General features: G+C 37.8%; 1 protein-coding gene across 2 annotated transcripts; it reads left to right on the forward strand.

The window, feature by feature from the left end:
* The first annotated feature begins 11,603 nt into the window (after positions 1-11,603).
* On the forward strand, positions 11,604-19,167 carry LOC122069151 (pentatricopeptide repeat-containing protein At5g27270). 2 transcript variants are annotated; one of them, XM_042633096.1, is made up of 9 exons: positions 11,604-12,198; positions 12,812-14,207; positions 14,782-15,093; positions 15,561-15,665; positions 15,758-15,845; positions 15,985-16,106; positions 17,325-17,389; positions 17,719-18,088; positions 18,176-19,167. In XM_042633096.1, exons 1-9 carry the CDS (start codon positions 11,665-11,667, stop codon positions 18,271-18,273), a joined length of 3,090 nt encoding a protein of 1,029 aa, XP_042489030.1. In that variant the 5' UTR covers positions 11,604-11,664; the 3' UTR covers positions 18,274-19,167. The 2 variants fall into 2 exon arrangements, with proteins under 2 accessions (XP_042489030.1, XP_042489029.1); XM_042633095.1 differs by having other exon boundaries at positions 17,719-19,167.
* The last annotated feature ends 7,498 nt before the right edge of the window (positions 19,168-26,665 follow it).

The raw sequence follows: 26,665 nt of genomic DNA on the forward strand, positions 1-26,665 counted from the left end.
AAAAGAGTGCTTGCATTAATTGATATAAAAAACTATTACAAAAGTGATTAAAGCAAAAATAAAAGAAGAACTAAAATTAAAGAGTGAGAGAGGGAGAGAGAGAAGAAAACTAAGCATAACTAGAAAATAAACTAAGGGGAATAATAATTAGGAGGGGGGAGGAAGGGGCTTTTATAAGGCTTTTGTCTTGCCTTCTTCCTTCTACAAGTCTTCTTTAAGAAAAGAAAGAAAATAAAATAAAATAAAATCTTGGTAAAAATCCCCATTCTCTAAGATATTGTGTGAGGAAGGAGAGAATCCATTTCCAAAATTAACAAATTCGATTCCATCCTTGCAATATTAACCAATATCATGCAATCTTGATTAAATCAGAAAGGAATCTCTACATAGCATCTTCAAGATCTTGTGAGGTGGCAAGGAGAGAGAATAATCTTCAGGATTTTGTAGGAGAGAGGATGTGGAACCAATGAGTGGGTCCCACCTTTGGACTGGTTCTTGATTCACTTTAAGCACTTTCTCTTGTAAACTTGGAAACTAAAAAAAAAAACAAGAAAAATAAAAGTAGTACTATCCAAAGTGGGGCAAAATGTACACTTATATCCCTAAGATTTCACACATTATTGTGGTCATCAACAGATATCCAAGCATCATTACAGAAACTCTGATCCAGAATAGCTGCAATGTGTCCCTTTCTTCTATTATTAGACCAAGTGATTTTTTGACCCTGAGTTGGAATTTACATAAGCAGGCAGGCATCCACCATAGTACCAAAATCTGCCGCTGATCCCAAATTAAAGGTACCAGGACCCCTCTTTTCATGAGAGAACATAGTAGCGTTAAAATCCCCAACCACCATCTAGGGCATATAAGCACCAAGGTTAACGGCCACCAGGTCGTTTCACAATTCTCTTCTAGCAGCTCGCACACATTTAGCATGCACAACTGTGAAAAGAAAATTTTCCTGCTTCCATTGAACCTTCATTGTAATCTGCTAGTCAGATGATGCACACAACAACTAGCTTACACACACCCCTCCTCCATAGTAACCATAGATTTGCGGGTCTGTCATCTCTATCATTATATATAAAGTCCGAATCAAGTCCTTTCTTATTGAAGAAAAGATTTGGAAAATGCATCGCCTGAACCATGGGCTCAACTATGCACAGGAAATCTAATTTTTTTTTTCTTAGAATGTTGCTCAAGGCCAGCTTTGTCGCTGCCTTTCTCATCCCTCTGATATTCCAGTAGAGGACAAGCATAATTATTTTTTATAAATAGCAATACGATCAGACTTGCGCAAAGTCTGCTCCGTATTGGCCACGTGTTTTCCCTTCTTCTATTTGGCCACCACCTGTGCAGCCTCTTCCCTTTCACATAGAGCATCATCCACCTGAACAACATCAGAATGGGTCATAACCACCGTCCCACCCTGCATGTGTATGGGACTAACACTTATGATTACTTTATCATGGTTCAGCAAAGAAGCAAAAATTGCATTCCTCGTGAGTTCACGATCCGCGCTTCGTCCATCCATGATAGAGAAGACCTCATGATCACTCCTTCCAATTTGCACCAAACCAGTGCCACTGTCATGAGCAATCGGTCCTTCAAAATGGTTTGAGGCGCTCCCACATTCCTGGCTTTGCCTGTTGCCCTCCATTGGGTGATGGTCGATTCTTTCATGAAGTGCCCCAGCAATCCGTTTCCAGATCCATCAGACCCATGGATTAATTCACTCATATAGTGCTCAGCACTCACAATATTTCCACTTTGCATAATTGGGAGAGTCCTAGTCAATTGGGAATCCTTCAAAATAGGTAACTCTATGTGGATTTGACCATTACCTTGAGGAGAATCCCCATTATGCTCAATCTCCTCCTCTATTCAGTCTCTTGATAAGGAAGATTTCTTTAATTGTGATTGGGAGGAATCACGGATAGGATCTCTCTCACTGCCTGATCGACCACCACCGTCACCGCCAGCGTCCTCAGTATAGATCACACCAGGTATGGAACGCTGCTGCTGCAAAGCATCTCTCTCATCCTCAGCCTTTTTAGCTCTGCAGTCATGGACATTATCCCAGATTTCCTACAAAAACCACATCTTTTGATGTCGTCCTCATAGATAAGTTTTTGAATGAGCCAGAAAACCTCGCCAGTGCCCAGCTGCATTCTCTCAACCTGAAAATTTTCAAGGTGTTTTGCACCAATCTCCACCTCAATTTGAACACACGCATAGCTTCCCATCACAGCTGAGCGAGTTCGCTTGTCCAAAGCAATCGGCCTGCCTGCCACCTTTACCATAGTTAAAAGGATCTTTTCATGCCAATACTCAAGAGGAAGGTCCGGAAATCTGATCCACACAAGCTTCGTAATAGGATTTTTGGCATGAACATCGAAATCAGGCCTCCATGGTTGGAATCGGATGATCTTCCCTCCAACTTTCGTCAAACTTCGTCTCCACATTGCCGCCATATCCCCCTTGGTATCAAATTGAAATAGGATGTACCCCTTCCCCATCGGCGCCAGCCTCACATTACCTTTGAGATTCCATGATTGCACTGCCTCTTTCCTAATAGCATCAAGTGATATGAATCGGAAGTTAACCCTTCATATCAAAGCAAATTTGAATCTGATAAGTCTCTCTTCATTTGCATCTTGTGGGATGATGATTTTTGTGAAAGACCCTCCATGAATCAGCTCAGCAAGAAGTCCCACATCTCGCCTTCCCAACTACTGTGGAATAAGTCCTCTTCTCAGTCGGTCATTGGGTTGTTGTAGAAGCATTACTCCTCTCCTTTGATCCACCAGTAGTCTCCTCCTGCACAAGCGAAGCAGGAAGGGGGCGAGGGCGGAAGAACTCCATAATCAGAGGTTGTTTTCCCTAGTCAGGAGGCTAATCATCCATCAGCAAATTCGAGAAACTCAAGACTTCTGTAATTTCAGCATGTCATGACACTCATGACACTGAATCCTCTTCTATTTTTTAATAAAATCTGACCTTCTAGAGAAAAACTTAGGAGGACCCGATCTATGCATTCATGGTAGCTGAATTTTTTTTCTTTATGTTGATGTTTTTTTTCTATTTTTGAAAATGCATTTACCTACAACATATTTCAGTCAACAAATTAGCGTAATGATTACCGAACCTTTGGTTCACCAAACAAGTATGACTTTATGTGTCTTTTGTATAAATCTAATGATGTGAACTTGTTAGAAACATCTAAAATATGATGTACACAAAAAATCAAGAAAAAAAAACACTGTTTGGTGGTCGAAACCTATGTTTCCACCAAATCGGGAAAAATTCTCGGGTTTCCTTGAAATTTCCAGGTTCCGACCCAAAATTTTGGTCTCCCCAAAGGTCAAAACCCAATACCTTGAACCTTAAATTGAGATATCCTAACAACATCAAGGTCTAATAGTGACAACACTAGGCCAGTTTCTGCCTTTAGCAACAATCACATCATACATCGAAAGGGGCATCCTTAAAAGTCTCATTGAACCTACCATATTGGTTTATCTAACATTGCCCCCTATTGACGAAGGGTCATAGTGTAGGATATATATTGTTAACCACAATAATATACATGTCTTTAGTAATGAAACAGTTAGTGTGGAAATTATTGTGCCAGAATCACCATCGTCAACACCGTATCCCATGCCCAAGCCTAAGTCTAGCATACATATAGCTAGTATGGCATTATTACACTGGAATTACCAATAGACACACCACAACCCATGCCTATTCTTAGCTCTAAGACACACAAAATGAATTATAAAACCGCATTGTGATTACGGTAGCAGTTTTATCCTTTGCCACACCTGATCCCACACATTCATAATCACATTACATCCACAATTCATACTCAAACATTTGACATATTTGAAAGTAAAGCATACATGAGATTATAATTAAAAACATATGGGTGAAAAGGCATACATTAGTTTTAAAATTTAATAGCGCTCCAAAAGAAATCATACCACCAATCACTTTGCCTGTTCACTGGGCCAGTTTATGCCTCTAATGTATTTCTTGGATGCATTCGAGAAAATGAATACATCATCTGCAAATAAAAGATGAGTCAGAATGTTTGCACCCTAAGGACCAGCAATGGGCTTAATAAAGCCTTTGGCAACTAACTCCTTAAGACCACGACACAATACCTCTTCAGTGATAATAAAGAGAATGGTGGAGATAGGATCTCCCTGCCGTAGGCCTCTATTGACTGGAAAGAAACCAACAGGCCCCCCATTTAGAAGCACTAAAATACGAGCAGATTCTAACAGGGTGTAGATCCAGCCAATCATAGTGTCAGAGAATCCAAACTTCTGTAAAACTTGAAATAAAAAATCCCAGGATAAAGTATCAAAGGCCATTGAAATATCAACCTTTAAACCAAGGCCCCCTCCTCTAGCAGAATTACTCATGAGGTTAGCTAGCTCAGAAGCTAAACCAATATTCGTTAGAATAAATTTTCCTTTCTGGAAGGCTCCTTGCTCAGGGGAAATAAGCCTAGGGAGAAGAGTAGAGATATGAGAGGCCATAGTTTTTTATAGAACTTTGCAGAAAAAATTCTCTATACAGAGAAGGTGGTATTTCCCAAGGGTTCTGGCTCCATCTACCTTAGGAATTAAAAGAAAAAAATTGTTTTTAATTCCTTTGGGAAGAATACTTAAAGAGAAGAAGCCCCTCACAGCTCTGCAAACACCGAAGCCTATGATCTCCCAACAGGTCCTAAAGAATATTCCTGAAAAACCATCTGGGCCTGGAGAGCTATTAGGGTCAAGATCCTAGACCGCTCTCTTAATTTCATCTTCTAAAGGAATAGAATCCAAAACCAATTGATCAGAGTCCTGAAGAATTCTAGGGATGCAATCAAATAAATCTGGATGGCTGGCTAGGTCCACGCGCCTATGAAAACCTTCATAAAACTAAGCAATATGGTTACCCAGATGATCCTGATAAAAAATAGCCTCACCATCTTCCTGAAGAATGCTAGAGATGTAATTCTTAGCCCTCTTCACTTTGGCCATGACATGATTAACTCTCGAGCATTTATCGCCATTTCGAAGCCATCTTATTCTAGATTTTTGTGGCGCAGCTTCTCTTGGTATTCAGAGGCTTTTAAGAGTCTTGTTTTGGCATCGGCCTCAAGGTCAAACAATTCCTCAAAATGTTCCTCTTCCTTAATTTTTTTTTTTTTTTTTTTTTTTAATTTGATTTAGCTGAGACTGAGAGATGGTAACCTCATGCTCCAAGTGAGGGAATATCTCTCACGACCATGATTTCATAGTATATTTTAATCTTTTGAGCTTCTGGGCTAGAATAAAAGTGTATGATCCAGTTATGCTAGGCCTCCAAGAGTCACGAACCATATCAAAAAATCTAGGGTGATCCAACTAGAAGTTATTGATACGAAAGGGGTGGCTCTGAGGCTTTGTGGTCATACCCGAACATACAAGCAAAGGCACACAGTTAGAGGCCAATTGTTGGAGAACTTACTGAGTACTGTTATCAAATATCTCCAGCCAAGCTTCATTCAAAAAAGTCCTATCTAGGGCAGCCGATACATTCCCTCTTCTTCTATTATTAGACCAGGTGAATTTTCTACCAGTAGACGGAGCCTGAATCATTGAAGTAGCATCAACCATAGCTTTGAATTCAGAAGCTGTCCCTATGCATAATCATCCTAGCCACCTCCTTTCATAATGATCTGCACTCAGCTCTCAAGCATTTAGCATGAACCACCGAGAGCTCAAGAACTGATTCCTTCCAATCCAATAGCAGAGAAATCTGTTGATCAGACATAAAAGTAACCCATGGAGTAATTGTGCCCAGTCTCCAAATCACCCATAGATTTGGGTTCATATTAGGCAAGGTGATTATGATTCTTTTTTTTTTTTTTTTTTTTGAAAACGCATTTACTATAACATATTTCAGTCAACAACTTAGCGTAATGATACTGAACCTTTGTTCACCACACAAGTATGACTTTTTTTTTTTTTTTTTTTTTTTTATGAATCTAATGATGTGAATGTGTTAGAAGCATCTAAAATATGATGTACACAAAAAATCAAGAAAAAAAAAACATTGTTTGGGGGTCGAAACCTATATTTCCACCAAATAGGGAAAAATTCTCTGGTTTCCTCGAAATTTCCTAGATTCTAACCCAAAATTTGGTCTACCCAATGGTCAAAACCCAATACCTTGAACCTTAATTGGAGTTATCCTAACAACAGCAAGGTGTATTAGCCATAACACTGGGTTAGTATCTGCCTCTAGCAACAATCACATCGTACTGCGAAAGTGGCATCCTTAAAAGTCTCATTGAACCTACCATATTGATTTATCTAACATTGCACCCTATTGACAAAGGGTCATAGCATAGGATACATATTGTTAACCACAACAATATACATGTCTTTAGTAATGATACAGTTAGTGTGGAAATTGTTGTGCTAGAATCACCATCGTCAACACCACATCCTATGCCCAAGCCTAAGTCTAGCATACATACAGTTAGTATGGATTATTACATTGGAATTACCAATAGCCACACCAAAACCCATGCCCAATCTTAGCTCTTATACACATAAAATGCATTATAAAACCACGTGGCGATTACGGTAGCAGTTTTATCCTCAGCTACACCGGATCCCACACATTCATAATCACATTACATCCACAAATCATACTCAAACATTTGAAATATTTGAAAGTAAAGCATACATAAGATTATAATTAAAAACATATGGGTGAAATGGCATACATTAGTTTTAAAATTTAATAACGCTCCAAAAGAAATCAAACCACCAATCACTTTGCTTGTTCACTTGGAGAAGAAAGTTCCATGAAAGAATACCCGAAAAGTGCCCCGCTCGGCCTCACCGAAAGGTGAATGTCTCTATCTTAATTACAAGGGTAGGTGTTGTCTAATGGTTTCAAAAGGGTCATTTAAAAATCCCTTAAACTTTCTCAAAGAAATTTTAGTAATATCCATTGATAGATGTATGGTCTGCCAGTGGTCCTACCGATGATAGGCATAGAGTCCAACCCAATTTAACTTCAGAAACTCCACCAACAGATGTCACCAGAAGGTGTCTGATATTGTGGTGACCAAAATAAAGGCTGCATTCCATTCAACCATCAACCGATAGATGGTCGTCGAGTGATAATAGATCTACCATTCGATATCTACTAGTAACCGCCCAGAATGTGTTGTACACATTGAGTCCGATGACCTTATATCATTAGCGGGATTTGTTGAGACACCCAAGAATATGGCAAATATTGAACCCACCTAGGAGATCATTGTAGTTTTCCCACCAATAATATGGCTAGTACCAAGAGGTTTGGGAGATCGGTGTGGGTGTATAAACTTTAGTCCCATGTTGCCTAAGGAGAGATTACTAGGCTAGTTGATAACATCTAGCCTCTTTAACATGGCACAGCACGTTTTAAAAGCCTTGAGGCCCATGGGCCAAAGAGGGCAATATTGTGCAAGGTTAATGGGGTTGGGGAATTATAAATTGTATTAGAGTAGACCTTGACAACATATGGGGCCACAGCAGGGATGTTATGCTGAAGAGGGCCGAAGATTGTGATACCAAAGAATACAGCAAGTGTTGGACCCTCCTAGGAGATCGGTGAGGTGTCCCCACCAAGAGTACAATAAGTACCAAGGGGCTTGGGAGAACATTGAGGGTGTGCAAACTTTAGTCCCACATCGCCTAGGGAGAGATTACTGGGCTAGTCGATAACCTCTAGTCTCCTTAACATGGCACAATGTGTTTTAAAGGCTAGAGGTCCATGGGCCAAAGAGGACAATATTATGTAAGGTTAATGGAGCCTGGGCATTATATTTGTAAAGGGTCTTCCCTCCTTTCATTTAAGCTCAAATGACCATGTTCTCATTGAACCAATCGGGAGCTATGTCGATTCTTCATCAGAAACCCTTAACCCATTTTGAGCTAAAATGCTCCTTAAGCTTAGGGACCATTTTTTGAGCTCGAGAAAGGCATGTAACACTGTAAACTGGAAGCAGTTGACCATAGTCTTATAGCATAGTTGGCATAAGAGAGCAGGTTGCTCTGCTATGGATCTATATGTACAGTAGTAGGAGAGAGGGAATTTGGCTAATTTATAAGCAAGGAAAGAGCATAAAATAGCCAATTATGAGTGGGACCAGTCCTACATTAGGTGGGCTTAAGAACCCTAGTCCTACATTAGCTGGACTTAAGAACCCAAAAGTTAGGATAGCAAATGAGATTGAAATGGATAAACCGGTGGGATACCCTGCTGCCAACCAGCCAATCGGTTCGGCTGGCAGAATATAGGAAAATTAGGTTTTTCTTGTGGGGCTCACATCCCAACATCCCCGAGCCTTGCACTTACCTAACATGTAGAGGTCATGATGCTAACCAAATCCAACCTAATAGGTCAGTATTGGTGGGGTCCATTAATGAGATATTGATTTTAATTTGTTTTAGTTTTATGTTTTTAAATTAAATTTTGGAAAGTAATTTTAGGGTGTTCAGCCAAATGGGCCCTAAGGACCCTTTGGCTGAATGATATAGCAAGCCACCATCATTGTTTCACCTTATTTGCTGCTGCAAATTCAGTGGAACAAGAACAAAGGGAAGAAGAAGAAAAAAAAAGTAAAAGGAAGAAGAAGGAAGAAGCAGAAGAAGAAGAAGAACTAGGAGAGAAGGGAGCAACTGTCCCTCTCCTACTTCCTGTTGTTATATAATTGTTGTTGTACACATATCAGAAGGTAAAATTCTTCCACCTTAATTGTTGTACAGTATTTCTATTATCTAGGAAAAAATTTCACCTTGGTTCCCAAGCATGCAGCCACCCAAAGTGCGCAACCATAGACTGCATGCATGGGATTTGAGTGGAATTTAAATACAGAGACTGAATAAATTTAGTCATGCATGTTGTACATGTAAAAATTAGGTAATATACAGGTTGTATCTGGTCTCTGTAGCTATGCACAGCTGGGTTTTAGGCTGCATGCATGGGATTCATCATCCCAGAGATGAAAACCCAGCTGTTGCACCCATATAAATAAAATATGCTTGCTAAAATTGTAATTAGAATAGTGTACAGACCTTTGATGGTCTCTAAGAACTCCCAGAATTTGGGTTCTGACTTTGCACGCAAGGGGTTTTATCCCAAGGTGGAAGTGAGTAACCTGAAATTTGAGTTTTGCTAGTTGGGTAAGCATTGGACTATATAAATTTAATTCTGCAGAATTTTCCCATGCGGAAATTGTGAAATTGGTAGTTTTTAGACCTATAGCATAACCCTACTGCTAGCCATAAATTGGGTTTGAGCGCCGTAGGTTCAGGATTGGGCTCCCAAACCTGAATTTGCCATCCTAGGAAAGAAAATTAGGGAATTCATTAGCGCAGAATTTTAATTCATGTAATTGGGAGTTTTGTGGGCTATAAAAGGACCCTAGAGGCTTTAGGGAACCTTCCCCATGTTTCCATGATCAATATCCATTGGCCAGAAGCTGCCCAACCCAAGGAAATCCACAGAACAGCCTTTGGGAGTGAAGAAAATTCTGCAAAAATCGATCCACCTGTTGGGCAAGCGGCTAGACCGTTGTCACCCACCGGTTAGGGTGTTTCAAGGCCAAATTAGCCCCAATTTTGCTGGACAGTACCCTGCCCTTGTGGATTATGTTCCCTACCTTGTTTACCCAAATTAGCCCTATGGGTAGGGGTAGTTCGAGGGCTTTTCTGAGACATTAAATTAAGATTGAATATGTGTTGTTGAGAGTCATTTTTAGGTTCAGTATTGAACCTATACATAGTCATATTGGGTGTATAAATGCCTAACAAAAATAATACACATTGGTTTAGGAACCTAACACAATTAGGTGAGAATACAAAGTTGTTTGCAGGAATCCTACTGCACATGTGATTTGGGTTTTGAGGTGAGTGAATATTTGACTTTATTTACGGAGTGTTAATGCATTATTTCTATTTTTGCATGAATGGCATGTCATATTGTTGCTATACATGTTGTTTGATATGATGGACTTATTTATCTTGTGTTATTATTATTACTAACTTGTGAATATGGAAGGATGATGTTGAGGAATGGTTTTGGACTGCAGAGGTAAGTGAGATAAGTTATGTGGATGAAGTCTACAACTATTACTATGGTATTGATGGTTTGGGGCATGGTGTGGCTGAGGTTCTTTCCGGTACCCTGGGCCTAGAGATCAGAGGATGTGTGTATGTATGGTGTGTGATGAATGATGATGGTATACACATCTGGTTAAGACTCAAAGACCATGGTGCTAAACCCCTTGCCAATAGGGAGTTAGGTAATGGCTAATCCCATGAGATGGTATGTTTGTGATGCCACACGGGTGACCGATGGGTTTTTCGAGACCATGCCTACCTCAGAACACTGGTGAACCGTGGCTACCTCAGAACACTAGTGAACAAGGGGATTTTCAGGACCGTGACTGTTCTACAGATTGGGTGATCGATGGATTTTCTTGGCCTGAGGTTGTAGGGTGGGGTTACCCCATTAGGGGTTTATGGGGTGACCGATGGATTTTTTGGACCTGGGATACGATCTATGTTATAGTAGTACTGGTATCTTATCTTGGACTTAGTAATTGTTTACTAGGTATTGTTTGTTAAAATCGGATCATGAGCATCATATAATTTGTTTTGGCATGCATTGCATCATTTGTTTGCATGTGCTTGTATGTACACCCCTCACTGGGCTTGTGAAGCTCACTCCTCGTTGATTATTCTTTTTAGATGGTAGAACTGGTGCTGAGGCAAGAATGGACTTTGGAGTGTCCAATTGCTTGTAAGGTCTGGTGCAATTTCTTCCATATTTTTAATGTTGGATGCCTCAACCAAGTTCTCTCACTGAGCTAGCTCAATGGTGGTCCTCCGCAGACCTGATCGAAGTTGGAGAAGAAAGAGGGAACACTGCTGGGCTGATTCTTCCTTCAACGGCTCATTCGAAGGAATCAGACGATAAGTTGGTTCTCTAATATTTACACAAAGGGGATGACTGTAAAAAAGACATTTAACATTTGATCTTAACAGTATTAACACCACAAGGTATGTTTATAATTATAAACTTCACAGGGGTCTGAATGTAATAGATGAAACATTCAAGGGAGAAGAGTGAAATTTCTTCTTCTAATAATAGATCCCGCAGTGGAAGGGGAGACGATGGGGGCAATAACAACGGCTGCTAGTCCATGCATAGCAAAAAGATTCACTTAACGGAGATCCCTTGCCAAAGAATCTTAGTTTTCAATTTCGACTTTTAATTATTTCTACATTAAAAAATAAAAAATGGTCTGTAATCTATTTGGGTCACTTACTTGCCAATTCTGATTCCGGGCGAACCGGGGTGGTTAATTCGTATTTTGTAATTTGTACTACATTTCAAGGGTTAATGCAGAATTTGGCTGGCCGAGTCTTAACCGAATCATAACGATGCAGTATAAAATCGGATCGGAATCGGCGGGACCACCCGGATGATCCCGATTCCGTTCTTCAAAACCCAGCTCTGAGGTCCCTCTGCATTTTATCTTCTTCTCTAATGGCGAGCACAACTGAAAATCTTCCATTTCCCTTAAACCCTCAATAGAAACCCTAGGAAAAAAAATTAATGGGTTCTCTTCCAAACCCTTTTCTTCCTACTTCTTCAACAACACTTACCTCTCCTCCTCCATCAAAACGTCGCAGACGCCCAAGAATCATCCTCTGCTCCATCACTCCAGACCCTTGGATTCTTAGTGATGGAAACGGAAATTACAACCCTAAAGCTTACAAGAAGCATCGTAAGAAGCCTCTCTCCGACGATAACGCTCGTCGGATTATCAAAGCCAAGGCTCGTTACTTGAGTGTACTGAGGAGGAATCAAGGCTCCCATGCTCAGACACCCAAATGGATTCAGAGGACGCCGGAGCAGATGATTCAGTACCTGGAAGACGATAGGGATGGGCATTTGTATGGAAAACATGTCGTTGCTGCGATTCGAATTGTTCGAAATCTCTCGACGAAGCCTGAAGGGTCATACAATATGAGAGAAGTGATGGCTTCTTTCGTTACGAAGTTAACGTTCCGGGAGATGTGTGTCGTGTTGAAGGAGCAGAAGGGGTGGAGGCAAGTCCGTGATTTCTTTGCTTGGATGAAATTGCAGGTGGGTTTTTTTGGTTTACTATTTATTATGTAGAGAAACTGAAGAAGTGCCATTAAACTTAGACTCAGTTTGATTTCGGTTCGCATGATATTTTGAACTTTGTTCTTTTAACTGTAAATTGATGAGATTGATCAATGGATTGTAGGAGAGCATTTGATTGATGTGTTTCACAGTTTCATATTAGACTTGGTGGAAAGTATACTACGAAAGGAGGATTTTTTTTTTCCCCCAAAAAACTAATAAAAAATAAAAAATTCAATGCTTCTATAGATATTTAGAATAATATATTGCGTTGGTAGAAGCTGAAAATTGAGCAGAGAATGGACAAATCATTTCTATTAGTTACTTTATCGTTTGTTGCCTTAATTTTCCGCACGATTGTCTACTGTTAGTTGTTGAATTTCACTGGGGATTTGATTCTTGAAAATGAGTGCTGAAGATTTGAAAGAATTATATTGGTTGCAAGTTTTAATTTTTAGTTCCTGAATTCTTTTTTTTCTGGAGTCATAAAAACTTGGCCAGGATCAAATCCACTTGTATGTTTAATGTTATATGTGGAAACGAAGGAAAAATATCATAAAACTGGTTAAGGTAAGTGCCTTTGTGAATGCAGCTTAGCTATCGGCCCTGTGTCATTGTCTACACAATCGTTTTGCGTATATATGGCCAAGTTGGAAAGATCAAGCTTGCTGAACAGATATTCTTGGAGATGCTTGAAGCAGGATGTGAGCCAGATGAAGTTGCTTGTGGTACCATGCTTTGTGCCTACGCAAGATGGGGACACCATAAAGCGATGTTGGCATTTTACTCGGCTGTGAGAGAACGGGAAATAGTACCCTCTGTCTCTGTATTTAATTTCATGATTTCATCTTTGCAAAAGAGATCTCTTCATGGAAAGGTTATCCAGCTGTGGCAGCAGATGGTCGACACAAGGGTGGCACCCAACCATTTCACTTATACAGTTGTCATTGGCTCATATGCTAAAGAAGGTACCAAAAATGAGGCTTTTGAACTGTTTGATGGGATGAAGAAGTCTGGATTTGTTCCTGAGGAGGCAACTTACAGCCTCCTTATCAGCTTAAGTGCCAAGCACCGAATTAGAGATGAAGCGCTGAAGCTTTACGAGGACATGAGATCTCAGGGGATAGTTCCTAGTAACTACACTTGTGCTTCACTCCTAACTCTATATTATAAAAATGGGGACTATTCTAAAGCTCTTTCTCTCTTCTCAGAGATGCAGAACAATAATATTGCCATTGATGAAGTCATCTATGGTTTACTTGTTAGGATATATGGCAAACTTGGTCTGTATGAGGATGCAGAGAAGACTTTTCAAGAGATTGAGCAGTTAGGCCTACTTAATGATGAGAAAACTTACGTAACAATGGCACAGGTCCATCTGAATGCGGGGAATTTTGATAAAGCTTTGCATATTTTGGAGCTGATGCGGACTAGGAATATTTGGTTCTCTAGATTTGCGTACATTGTATTACTTCAATGTTATGTTTTGAAGGAAGATGTGGGATCTGCTGAAGCTACATTCCAGGCTCTATCTAAGACGGGAGTTCCTGATGCAGCTTCCTGCAAGGACATGCTTGGTTTGTATGTTAGACTGGGTTTTCTGGAAAAGGCAAAGGCCTTTATTGTTGGGATGAGGAAAGGAGGAGTTCAATTTGATGAGGACCTGTACAAGACAGTATTGAAGTTCTGTTGCAAAGAGGGGATGCTAAGAGATGCCGAACAATTAATAGAAATGGGGAATATAGGATTGGATAAATTCACACAAACATGCTTGATGGTTATGTATGGAGAATCAAAGAAACTAGAGAATTATGATAATACATATGATGACTTGAAACAACCTGACTTGATGGCTCTGGGTCTGATGCTTAGTTTGTATTTGGCAGTTGGCAATGCCGGTAAGACTGAATATATTCTAAAGATGTTGTTGGAGACTACTGGTGGCTTGTCAGTAGCCAATCAACTCATCAGCAAATTTATTAGGGAAGGCAAGAATCTGACTTAATGTCCTTTGTCTTATTTTATTTTATTTTTTGATATATTTTGTCCTTTGTGTTTCTTCTTCCCATTTCTGTTTGACGATAGTAACTGCGACTTTATTCTTTCTTTTGTTTAATAACGGCTAAAGAAGCAAGTACAAATAAAGATATAAATGCACAAATACAATGAAAAATTTTAGCTTTACATAGTGACAATTGTTGTGCTTCCTCTCTCTCTCAAATGCTAAAGATATAAAGAAAAATAAAAAAGACTAAATTAAAACCCAAAAAAAAAAAAAAGCAAACTATGCTTGCTCACAAGTTACCTATTAAAATTCCCTCTAAAATCTTCCCATTGTCACTAAATGGTCTCTTTCTTTGATGCCTTCTCTATCAAAAAAAAAAAAGGCAAACTATGCTTGCTCACAAGTTACCTATTAAAATTCCCTCTAAACTCTTCCCATTGTCACTAAATGGTCACTTTCTTTGATGCCTTCTCTATGTATGCTAGTGATGGAGTCAGGCCAATAGTTTGATGTGCCTCTGGTGCTTCTTGATGGATGTCAATAATTCTCTGTTACAGGTGATACATCTAAGGCAGAAGCACTCTACAATCAAGTGGCAAACCTAGGCAGCATGCCTGAAGCTGTGGTTAGTGCTTCCATGATCAGTTTGTATGGTAAACAACATCAAGTGACACGAGCTCAAGAAGTCTTTGCAAAAGTGGTTAATTCCCCTGCAACTGGGAAACTTGTCTATATGTCTATGATTGATGCATGTTTGAAGTGCGGTAGACCAGTGGAGGCGTGCCAGGTTTACAAAGAAATGGTTGAGAAGGGGCATGCTGCGGATGCTGTCACCATCAGCAGAATTGTGAATTCTTTGACTAATTATGGTAAATATGTACTCCTTTTTGAATTTCTCGTGAATCATTAGTTTGTAGGAGTTACCATTTGACATATGATCTTTCAATCCCCCAATTAGCCAACTCAAAATCTGTTGTAGTTCTGCTTTGGAGAAAGAATTGGTTGTGCATGTTGGAAGCCAATTCTCCATTGGTCTGGTTCAGCATTTCAAGATTTATCATTATTGCTTTGCTCGGATGGATTATGTATAAACATACATCTTTGGTGATAGAACATGAACTATTTTACACTTCACCCACTTCACAAACTATAGCAATATAATGCTTTTAGAAAGTTCCAAAAGAAAAAAAAAAAAAAAATTGTTTCTTTTGTCACTGTAGCAGCATTCATAATCCCGTATTTAATTGATACCTAGCTATCCACTTTTTTACAAGGCTTACTGCTTGCCATATCTATTTGTTATCCTTGTTCTATGTAAATAATGTCCTTTTTCCAGGTAAACACCAAGACTCAGAGAGTATTATCATTAAAAGTCTTGAAGATGGAGAGGAGCTTGATACTGTGGCATACAACACTTTTATCAAGGCAATGCTAGAAGCAGGTTATTCTCTCTCTCTCTCTGCACATGCACAGACACACACAAAGAAGAGAATTTAAACTTGAAATAACAAATCTGATATTCAAAATTTCCAGGGAAATTGAACTTTGCTGTGAAAATTTATGACCGCATGCTTTCCTTGGGAGTTGCTCCATCAATTCAGACATATAGCACCATGATAAGGTACTTATTTTGCATCTTTCCTTAGTTAAAAGAGAGAGGACCAGGGGGGGGGGGGGGGAACAAATGAGTCATGTGGATCATGGAGGTGGTATTCCTTATTAAAATTATTTAGCATTTTTCTGGTAAATAATGTGTGCAGTGTGTATGGACGAGGTAGAAAGTTAGACAAAGCTGTAGAGATGTTCAACATGGCAAGCAGCTTGGGTGATTCCTTGGATGAGAAGGCATACACCAATTTGATCAGCTATTATGGGAAGGCTGGTAACTACTCTTTTCTAGCTCCTTAAGATTAAATTGTTGATTTAGGCGTAAAAAATCATTAGAAACCCCCAGCATGCCCACCAGGGGGCTCCCCTTGGTTTGAATGGTATATTCGTCCAATGCTGTGAACCTTGTGGATTATAAATGCCAGAACTTTGAAACTCCACATTAGACTGCATATTCTGATTCCACAAACTTATGGGGGAAGAGAATGAAATATGCCCTTCATGTCTTGAACTCCGCTGCTACTATTACTGCTTCATGTTCTAGCAATCTAAAAGTGTTTTCTTAAGAGCTCTCTTCTATGAATACAGTATTTTGAAAATCTTTTTTTATTATTTATTATTTTATTTTATTTTTTTTGGCATCAGGAAACATTGGATTATCGCATCAATATTGACACAGTAGTGTCTCAGATGACCATAGTGAGAAAAGTACTTTGAGAATCTAGTAGTGTTGATTCAACATCATTTAGGGATTAAATAGCTTTCAATCACAGGATCAAAACCAAATTTGTGCAAGAAAATTTATCTATCAAAACTTTGATTTTTTTTTCACAAATATTAATTTTTAGTATTGTGTTTGCAATGGATCACTATATTAGTGAAAAACAACCTGAATGATTGCATTAGAAATTTTTTGACTTTTTTTTTGGTTGCAATGATGTGTGCATCTTAACCCTAAATCGGAAAATCACATCTTTTTCTGGTATCAGTGCATGTAAGAGACCTCATCCTTTATACGTAATCAGTTGAATGCACTAGTCTCCTTATAATTTCTTCTTTTTATAAAATAGGTTTTACCTATATTTATTTATAGTGTTTTATACTTCTAAACTGTATTTTGCCTGTATCCAAAGAATTTCCATACTTTTCTTGAACATTTTCATGTGTATCGTGTATATTGTGTCTCTTCGATACGATACGATATGTCTCTTAGAACCACCCTTCTGATACGATACGCGGAACCGGTACTTTAAACTTTGATCTTGGGTGTAAATAGCACGCAGATTATGTACTACCCAGAAGGAAGGGGCAATGGAAGATGCAGAGTTCTTAGCTAGTTATTTTGTTTATACATGAGCATAGATTATATAAAAGGACTTCTGAAGTGCTACTATTCATATCTGTGGAACATTGGCTTGTTTTCTTTTGTCAGCCATATATCTCTTTATTGCTTATATTAACCTTCTGTGCGTATTATAATCACTCTTAACAGGTAAGAGTGAAGAGGCATCCATTTTGTTCAGCAAGATGCAGGAAAAAGGAATAAAACCTGGGAAGGTATGCATCTATGAAAATTTATCAGATCAATTTAAATCATTAAAGGATTTCTTTTGTCATTTTTTTTTTCTTGGGGGCTGGGGTGGGGGGTTGGAACTTTATGTGATAATACTAAAATGTAATATTCCTAGTCCCCAGCCCCCACCCTCCACACCCCCCCCCCCAAAAAAAAAAAATAAATAAATAAAACAACCCATTTCTAAAGTCGTTTGATTTCTAAGCCATAAATCTCAGGACTTGGAGGATCCTCAAATCCATAAAATTGTTGACCTGCCATGTTACTAATTTTCTGTTTTTACCTTACAAAAAAATCCTGGGGGGTGATGCAGGTAAGCTACAACATCATGATCAATGTTTATGCTACAGCTGGGCTTGACTGTGAAGCAGAAAAGCTTTTCCTAGCCATGCAGGAGAATGGTTGCTCTCCTGATTCCTTAACCTTCCTTGCACTTATTCGAGCTTACACAGGGAGTGGCAAATACTCAGAGGCAGAGGAAACCATCAGCTCCATGCAGAGAGAAGGGATATTGCCTTCTTGTGCTCACTATAACCACCTACTCTTCGCCTTCACAAAAGCAGGATTAATTGAAGAGGCTGAAAGGCTATACAAAAAGCTCATGGGAGCTGGTTTGACTCCTGACCTAGCCTTTTGCCGAACTATGCTGAGGGGTTACATGGATTATGGTTATCTGGAGGAAGGTATTTCCTTCTTCGAACATGTTAGTGGGACTGTTGAACCAGATAGATTTATACTGAGTGCTGCTACTCATCTTTACCAGTTCGCAGGCAAGGAACCTGAAGCTGCTGCCATTTTGAAATCCATGAATATGCTGGGAATCGTCTTTCTCGAAAACCTTGAAGTTGGCTCTAAGACAAAAATTTAACTGAGATTCTTAGAAGTTAATCGTTTCTTACTGCTAGAGTTGTGGAGACAGAGAGGGGGATTTACCGAAAGAAACGACAGAGAAGGGGATTAAGTGCATAAGGTTCATAAATGATTGAAAGAAAGAAAGAAAACCTCTTCATATGTTAGGAATGGTAACCATGATTGGACAAATTGTGATATCGGCGCCTTCGGTTATGACTGTAATAGTGGATGGTGGCAGTGAAGGAAATTGCAGCAGAATGAAGATAATTGTTTGTGATACGTGTAAATTGAGAAGATCTCTCTCAATTAACATTTGATTCCCTTCAGCCCTTCACAGAGGTTGTGGAAGAGCTCCTCTAACATGAGTAAAGATCCAAGATTGTATCAAAAACTAACAGATTTTGGGCTACTGGAGCTGTCAGGACCAACTAAACCCTATCCCATTATGGAAATCAACCCCAATCAACTGATCAGTGTTCTTAAGCAGTCTATGGGCAACTCCCTAGGGGTACAATTATTTTTGTTCAAGCAACATGTTTGGGGCAGCAGTGTCACTGTGGCTAAGCAAAGATGGATGTCTCAAATAGTATGATTAAATGGGACGATTGGACTGGTTTCATGAACTCTTCAATGATTAATCTGAAGCAAATGGTCTGTCCTGCTTGCTTTAAGTCTGGAACAAAAAAATAAATATATAGTCTTCTAGTTTGTTTTCCTGTGCTAGTATCTTCTTGTTCATCTGTATCAATGTAATAGAGGGAGAACCAGAAAATTTCGCCTATTAAGGATGAATTTGAGATTGTAATTAAATATTTACGATGTCAATCTGCTGTACAGATACTGATACACAGTAATATTGAGTCATAGTACCATATTTCTATATGAAAAAATCCTTCGCTGTTTACCTGTGTCAAAGAGTTCATATCAAATTGGTAGTGATACGTAATGTTATAGTGCAAAATTCTTTTATATAGTTTGTGCAAATGATCACCGGCTTCAGCTTTGAATTGATGGATTGATTTGTGGTGGCAGTTATATATCTCTCTCTTGTCTTATAGGTTGTTTTGTGTTCTACAATCTGAATGCATATATACCCCTGCAATGATAAATGAGAACAAGAAATATCAAGAATATTGGGTACCCAAAAATGTCAGAAACTGAGCTCCTGAACATCGTCAATCTGTGCAGGAGCAAGTCATCAAACTAATGCAAGCAAACCCATTGAGAACAAGCCATGACTTCTTTCTGACATTTTTATTACTCTTCAGTGTAAGTAAGCCATTAAATTTCTAAAAGGTCTCCAGGAAAATTCATGCTAAATACATAGACAGTCAAAGCAAAAACTGATTAAAATGCTAAACCATTCTGAAAGAATCCTCATTGCTAATTCATAACTCAAATTGAACAATGAAGAAGAAAACTACTACTCCACTAGATCAAAACCTAATTAACACTCCATTCACCTAGCTAGCTGCTGAAGATTCTGAAAGATAATAGAGTTGTAAAACCATGTAAAGAGGCATTTAACACTAGTTATTGGCCAACCAACGATTTTCTGCTTTCTCAAAATATTCAATTTAATTTTGTCAATTGTTCACATGGTTTAAGATCTTGGTGAGATTCTGCCTCTGTCTTTTTTTATTTTCCTAGACAAGATGAGAGGCGATACACAAAATCAGCCATATCTCAACCGAGGTCTCAAGGTTTCGCTTGAACCACACCAAACCACATGTTAAAAAGGCCAAAACTCGACCCCATCTCGTTGAGATCAAGCCTAGAACTTGCTTCTCTCGCCACACTTTGAGGAAAAAACACATTGTTGATTGGATTTTGTTGCTTTTGCTTGCTAAACTTCATTCCTACACTACATTGAAGCTTAAAGAGTGGAGAACATCACTTCTTCATCCACATTTGGAGATGCTTTTCTTCTCTAGAAGAGTTTTAGGTAAAAAAATATCTACATGTGTTGTGTAATATGTGTTTTACTTATGTAGTTGTGTGGCTTGTTTTGTATCATTTTAATGTATGTGAATATTACTCACTAGTCATCAATCATCAATGTTAATTGTTAAACAATTAAGTAATTATCTATTAAGTCTTTTAAATTATTATGACTATTTACACTTTTAAATTGATTATATGTGTTCTAACTTCTAAAAGTATTAGATGTTGTGTTATGTGTGGAATGTTGATTGTATAGAGCATACTATCCTAGGGTCTGAAGAGTCGAAGACTACTTACATAGGGTACGAAGTCAAAGTACTATTTTATCTTTGATTTTTAAAAAGTTGATGTTTTCCACTATGTTTAGAAGGCCTAAAATAAGGTGAACGGAGGAGTTACAAATACCATATGGTCACCGAGATCAACCACCGAATCAACCGGGGAAAAGATCTTGCCGAGATCTCTCTTTTTTAGCTTAGCAAGATTAGGGACGAGATCAAGATCTTAAACCTTGATTGTTCATGAGAATGTGTTAGACGGATACCATGGATACCATGAGAAGTTTCTGGAAGCCTGGAATGGGTATGAATGTCAAGTTTATTATTTATTATTTTCCATAAAGAAACAATTGGACCAACCAGAGACATTGGCAATTCTCTATGGTATTGGCTAAAGATAAGGTTAAAAGGACATCTTTAAATTTTTTTTTTTCTTTTTTTCTTTTTTTTTTTTTTTTTTTTTTTACTGAAAAATAAAGAAAACTCTAAGACAACAAAGAGAATACATCATCTAAAACATCAGATTTAGTTTTGATACTTAGCTACCACGACCATAGTTATTTAAAACGGGAACGGTATGAAAGTTGTTCATTATAGACATGTTTTAAACAGTTTAAAACTTGAACGGGACAACAAAAAAAAGGTCAAACTTTTGAAAAAATGGAAACAAGATGAAAACGAAAGCTACGTGTTTTAAACATTTCGATTTTTTGAGTATGAGACTGAAAAAATGCAATGTACATACATTTAACTATACAAATTGTCTTAAACTATTAATTACACCCAAATTTTATAATTTCCAAAAGAACATAATATGATTTTAGTTTATTAAGTGGGAATTAAACTACTAATATTGACACTCCATAATCCATATTCCATGTTGTGGAGGTTCATAACAAGATCAAACTGATAACAGAGAGGCTACATTTAACCCATTATCCATATTCCATTTTATCTTTTTTTTCAATATAGTTGGGAGTTGAGTTCGGACCCATGTACCTAAGGGTGTCAATCAGTCCAGAACCAGGTATTCGGTTCGGTTCTGGTTTCGGTTCCAAGTACTGTTAGTGTGATCCAGAACCGGACCAAGTCTCGTCTTGGTTCTGAAAATTGGTACTCGTACATACCTGTCCGATTCTGGTTCCTATTCGGGAACAAGCAATAAAGGGCAAAGGTCTCTGGCTCAATAGCCCATTGAGATTTGTCTCAAATGCCCAATTATCTGCAATGTGGCAGATTGGATGAGTTCCAACATTATATCTATAAATAAATAACAGTAATTTCCAAGTTCCATTTCTAGAAAAAACACATATACGTTAGAAAGATAAGAAAGCTCATACAAAATACTGCAAAGCTATTGGAGGTTGAAAATCAAACAAGTGCAACGTTGTAGATGGAAAACCGGCCTACTATAATGTTCTTGAGAAGAATCGATCGATTGGCCACCACGAAATTGTGTAAAAAGGAAGGAGAGACGCTTTCAGTCACTGCAACTTTGTTTAAGACAAAGAGTAGTTGTTATGCTAATAGTGAGAAGAGGAAGAATAGAATACTTCAAACTTAAAGAGTTATAGTTAAGTAGATTATTTAACTCACAGTTCATGAGTCTAAGGCAACAAAAACTAAAAAAAAAAAAAAAAAAATAGGGTTTTACAGTTGGACTATAATTATTACTCTAGAAGACGATTTATCATTTAGGTGATTAATTATGTCGGGTTTCCATATAAGTTATGTCAAGTTTTTAGTTAAAGAGGAAAAAGTGACATTAAGTTATTCGGTCCGATTTTAGTTAGATCCACCAATTCTTGGCATAAATCTAGATCTGGACTAAACCGAATTATAAATACTTATTTCAGATCCATGATTTAACCGTATTATAATGGATTAGATTTGGTTCAGGTATTCGATCTGAAACTAGATTTGGTTTTCAATTTTGATTTCGATTTGACACCCTTACATGTACCCAATAGTGGATATAACTAAATTTCCATCCCATTACCACATTGAAGAGAGAGAATGACTATTGTGCATGATTCTACTGCTTTAATCCCACATTGAAACTGGAATGGAAAAGCAATAGCTTTGGTTGCTCTAAAACACATAAATCGAGATAGCCAAAGAAATCCAGTACCACTTATAGGGGAAACATACTTACCTCAGGTACGTTTCTTGAATTAAAAATAATTGGGTCCACCAAAATGGTAAAAACTTCCCATGGCCACTGATAAGAACTTTGAGTCATCCAAGTAATTAGCTCCTCACAATCAGTCTGAATGACAACAATGTCGATGCCTATTGCCCGTTGTTATGTAGAAATGCAATCCTAAAACGATGCAAGAGATAATGGAAAAACAAGAACAACCAATGCACACAAGTTTACGAGGTTCGACAAGATTGCCTACGTTCTCAGCGAGATGAGATCCTGTTTTACCATCAATGGAGAATAGGGTTACAACGCTCGTCCTCACCTCAGTATTACTTGCATTACGGAGAAAGAAACCCTCATTACAAATATATAGCAACAAACCCTAATCTGGAAAATACAAAACTGTCCTCAAATAAAAAATTCGACCGCCCCCTTGCAACCCCCACGGCTTGCTAACCGATTAGTGGGACTTCCTTCTTGCCTATCAAGGCACCTGCACCAGTATTCCCTAAATTAAATTGTGACGAAATACAAGACATCGTATACCAACATGTTATCCGTGTGATGATGGAAAAGAGGGAGGTTTTGGTCTGATAACCATATATTAATATTGATTAGGTTGAGAACAGGAAAGGAGGCATTGGTTCAACAAATGATTGCAAAATCAACAATAAAAATGATTTTTCTATGATGACACAGACATACGAGCTAGACATCTTTGTATTTGAGTCATGAATATTGGTGTCACATATCTCTCTAATTTCAAGATACGTAATTAAGTGGTCTCAGAGCATTTTTTTTTTTTTTTTTTTTCCTGAGGGTCCTATTTAAGAAAACTTAACCAAACTTTCATCTCCCGCATTCCTGAAATCATTTTCCCATCCTCTGTTCATGAATTTAGATCCATAGGGTAGGCACATACATGACAATGTTGTAATCATCCATGAGTTTCTGCATTCCATTGCCAAAAAAAATACGTTGAGATAAATTTGATCTTACGTTAGTCAAGTTGGACTTTAGCAAAGCTTATGATCATCTAGAATAATCTTTCCTTCAATCCACATTACTTAATTTTGGTTTCGATCCCTATTATGTTAATCTTTTTATGTTTTGTGTGGAAACAACCTAACTTGCTATCCTACTCAATGGATCCTCACTTCCTTTCCTTTCTGCTCCCGCTGCATCAGGCGCAGAGACCCTCTCTCTTCTTATTTGTTCATTCTTTATGCAGAAGTATTGTCTTCTTATATTTCCTTAGCTCCTCGCAATCACCCTATCCATGGCATTAAAATTGCTCGCAATAGTGAACCCATTGCTCATATGGCCTTTGCAGATAATCTAATTTTATTTGGTCACGTGCTTCTCAAGAATAATCCACTAATTTTCTGGCTATCATTTTTAAATTTTGTTCATTCTTAGGTCAAATTTCAATATTTTCAAATCCAAATGTTTCCTTCTCTTCCTAATTACTTTATATCTTGTTTTCAACTTCCATCATCCATTCTTCATAAATTGGATTATCTTTATCTGCATTTTCTTTTGGTCTAACAGTGAAAAATCTCACATTCACACCGTTAGTTAGGACACCATTTGTAAGTCTAAAAAATCAGGAAGACTGAATCTGAAATTAGCTTCCAATATGAATACTACTCTTCTTTCAAAGAAAGCCTAGCAACTTCTCAATCCTCATTAATCTCTTTGGGGGAAGCTTATGAAATTGAAGTATTTTTCTCGTTCTGATTTTTTTTACATTCATACTGTCCTTCATCATTTTCTTGGGGTTTGAAAGTCCATCCATAAATCCAAATCTGCTTAAGGGTATTCACTATCAGGTAGGTGATGGCTTCCATCAATCCATCGTTAGATCCTTGGATTCCGAGCTGCCTTCCAGTATGTGGGGTGATGTCCCCACATACTTTAGAGTGGGAATAGCCCCTTTGGGTTCTCACAAGTCGTTTCCACTCCGAGAGGGTGGGAGCCCCAAGGAAGAAGCAAGGTTGGTGTCAAGGCGATTCGAACCCAAGTAAAATGCTTCCTGAGACACTTTAGCCACTCCCATTATCAGGTCCTAGATCTTGCAGATCTCTTTATACATTGCCCTATGATTTCTGAGGTCTGGTCCATACCTTCCCTTTTCTCCTATGGGCATAACTATTGCTGATTGGATATACATAATATTATCTTTGAAAATGAAGGTCTTAGCTAAGTTTAAGATATATATATATATATATATATGACTTATCTCTTTAGTTGATTTGGATGAATTACAACTCCAGTATCTATCAATTTTAACATTCTGATGCTAGTGATATTCTTTAGAATTGAAATCTTCTAGATTTTTTTTTTTTTTTTTTTTTTTTTTTTTTTTTTTTTTTTTAATCCAAGGTATCCGGGTCAGTTTTCATACTCCTCAACTAATCCTCAAGGAGACTAGCATAGCAACCAGCATCACAATGATCATAATCCAACAAGTATTATTCATGTCTCTTGGATCCACCTTACAACTCTTTTATCAAGGTAAATAAAGATGGATCCTCACTTAGTGCTCTTGGTCATTCCAGAAGTGGCGGTGTGTTTAGAGATCATGGGGTCAGTTATTTTAGGTTTTGCTGAATATGTAGGGGTCAGTTATGCCTTTGTGGTCAAAGCCATTACTTTATGGACTGCTTTTCAATTAACCATTGTTAAAAAAATTTCTCACCTGATTGTGGAGAGTGACTGCTTAATGTTTGTCCATATTCTTAATGGTTTATCTTCATCTATTCATTAGACAATTTCCAACATCATTTTAGACTTTAAATCTCTTAGTAGCTACTTTTGGAGGTGAAGTTTATTCATACTTATCGTCAGGAAAACACAGTAGTAGATCTATTTGCTTCTTTTTATTCCAATCATAGATTTTTTTATTGTATGGAATTCCTTCCCTCCCCCTTTTGTTAATCTTGCTATGTACAGTGACCTTTATAGTTATCCCCTCACTCGTGAGGTTGGTAATTAAACTTACTTATGACAGTGGCTATGAAGGTAATAGCAGTGGCAACAGAATGACGACAGCAGCAACAATGGTGGCAGTAGCAACAACGGAAGCATTGGAAGCAAGCAGTGGAGAAACCCCCTCTCCTCCTTTATGATGGTCATGCATCTTTAGTGTGATCTACGTAACTCATGGCAATTTACATGCACTACTACCAAATGTGTCATATGGTAGAATGATTTGGAAAATCTAACCATTGAATAGAAAGGGCATGCTCTAGATCAAATTTAGCAGAAACGTGTTTTCAATTTTTTACTGTTTAAAACATGTTGTCCCTATGCTTCCAAAAAACTGAGAAAAAATGCCAAATGACAAGCATTCCCATTCTAAACTTGTCTAAAGTGTCTTTTTTTCTTTTTTTCTTCTTTTTTTTTTTTTTTTTTTTTTTGAAGAATTCAAACTTGTTGAACATAATGATTACTTAACTAATGATATCTTTCTCTTCCGAACTGCACACGACCTAATTTTTTCGCCAACATGAAGCTAACTTGAAAGCCTACATTTCTTATTATAACACCTTCAACTAAAATCAATGCATGGACCCCGAAATTGAGCTACAAATTTATGCATCTCCTGAAAAGTGTTTCTAAAGTGATGTCTCCTAACTCCAATTGAACATGCATCACATTAAAACTGCGGTAACTTTTTTACAAAAATGAAAAACATCATAGCCAAGCATAATCGCTAAACAAGACTTTGGACATGTTTTTTTTTTTTTTTTTTTTGTTATGGTGTATGAATTTGAATTGGTGTTAGATCATATTCAATGATGTCTTAGAACTTATAATGAGTCAGAGAATATATATGCATTAATGTTGGATGTTTTAATTATTTTGAACATTAGATATAGGTATTCATCTTATAATTCCTTAATTTCTACTAGTATATAGACTTTTTTTTTAAATCTGCATGTTTAAAACCCGTACCGTTCGTTTATTATTTTTTACTATTTGTTTGACCATATTGTTTGGAAGTTTTCACCATTTAAAATCCGTACCTTTTTTTT

This window comes from Macadamia integrifolia, unplaced genomic scaffold (genome assembly GCF_013358625.1).
Source record: "Macadamia integrifolia cultivar HAES 741 unplaced genomic scaffold, SCU_Mint_v3 scaffold538, whole genome shotgun sequence".
In the NCBI taxonomy this organism is placed as follows: Eukaryota; Viridiplantae; Streptophyta; class Magnoliopsida; order Proteales; family Proteaceae; genus Macadamia; species Macadamia integrifolia.

Coding starts and splice junctions, on each gene's coding strand:
- LOC122069151 (XM_042633095.1), top strand. CDS start 11,665: ATGGGTTCTCTTCCAAACCCTTTTCTTCCTACTTCTTCAACAACACTT. Junction 15,094..15,560: donor GAATTCTTTGACTAATTATG/GTAAATATGTAC, acceptor TCCTTTTTCCAG/GTAAACACCAAGACTCAGAG. Junction 15,666..15,757: donor CAAGGCAATGCTAGAAGCAG/GTTATTCTCTCT, acceptor CAAAATTTCCAG/GGAAATTGAACTTTGCTGTG.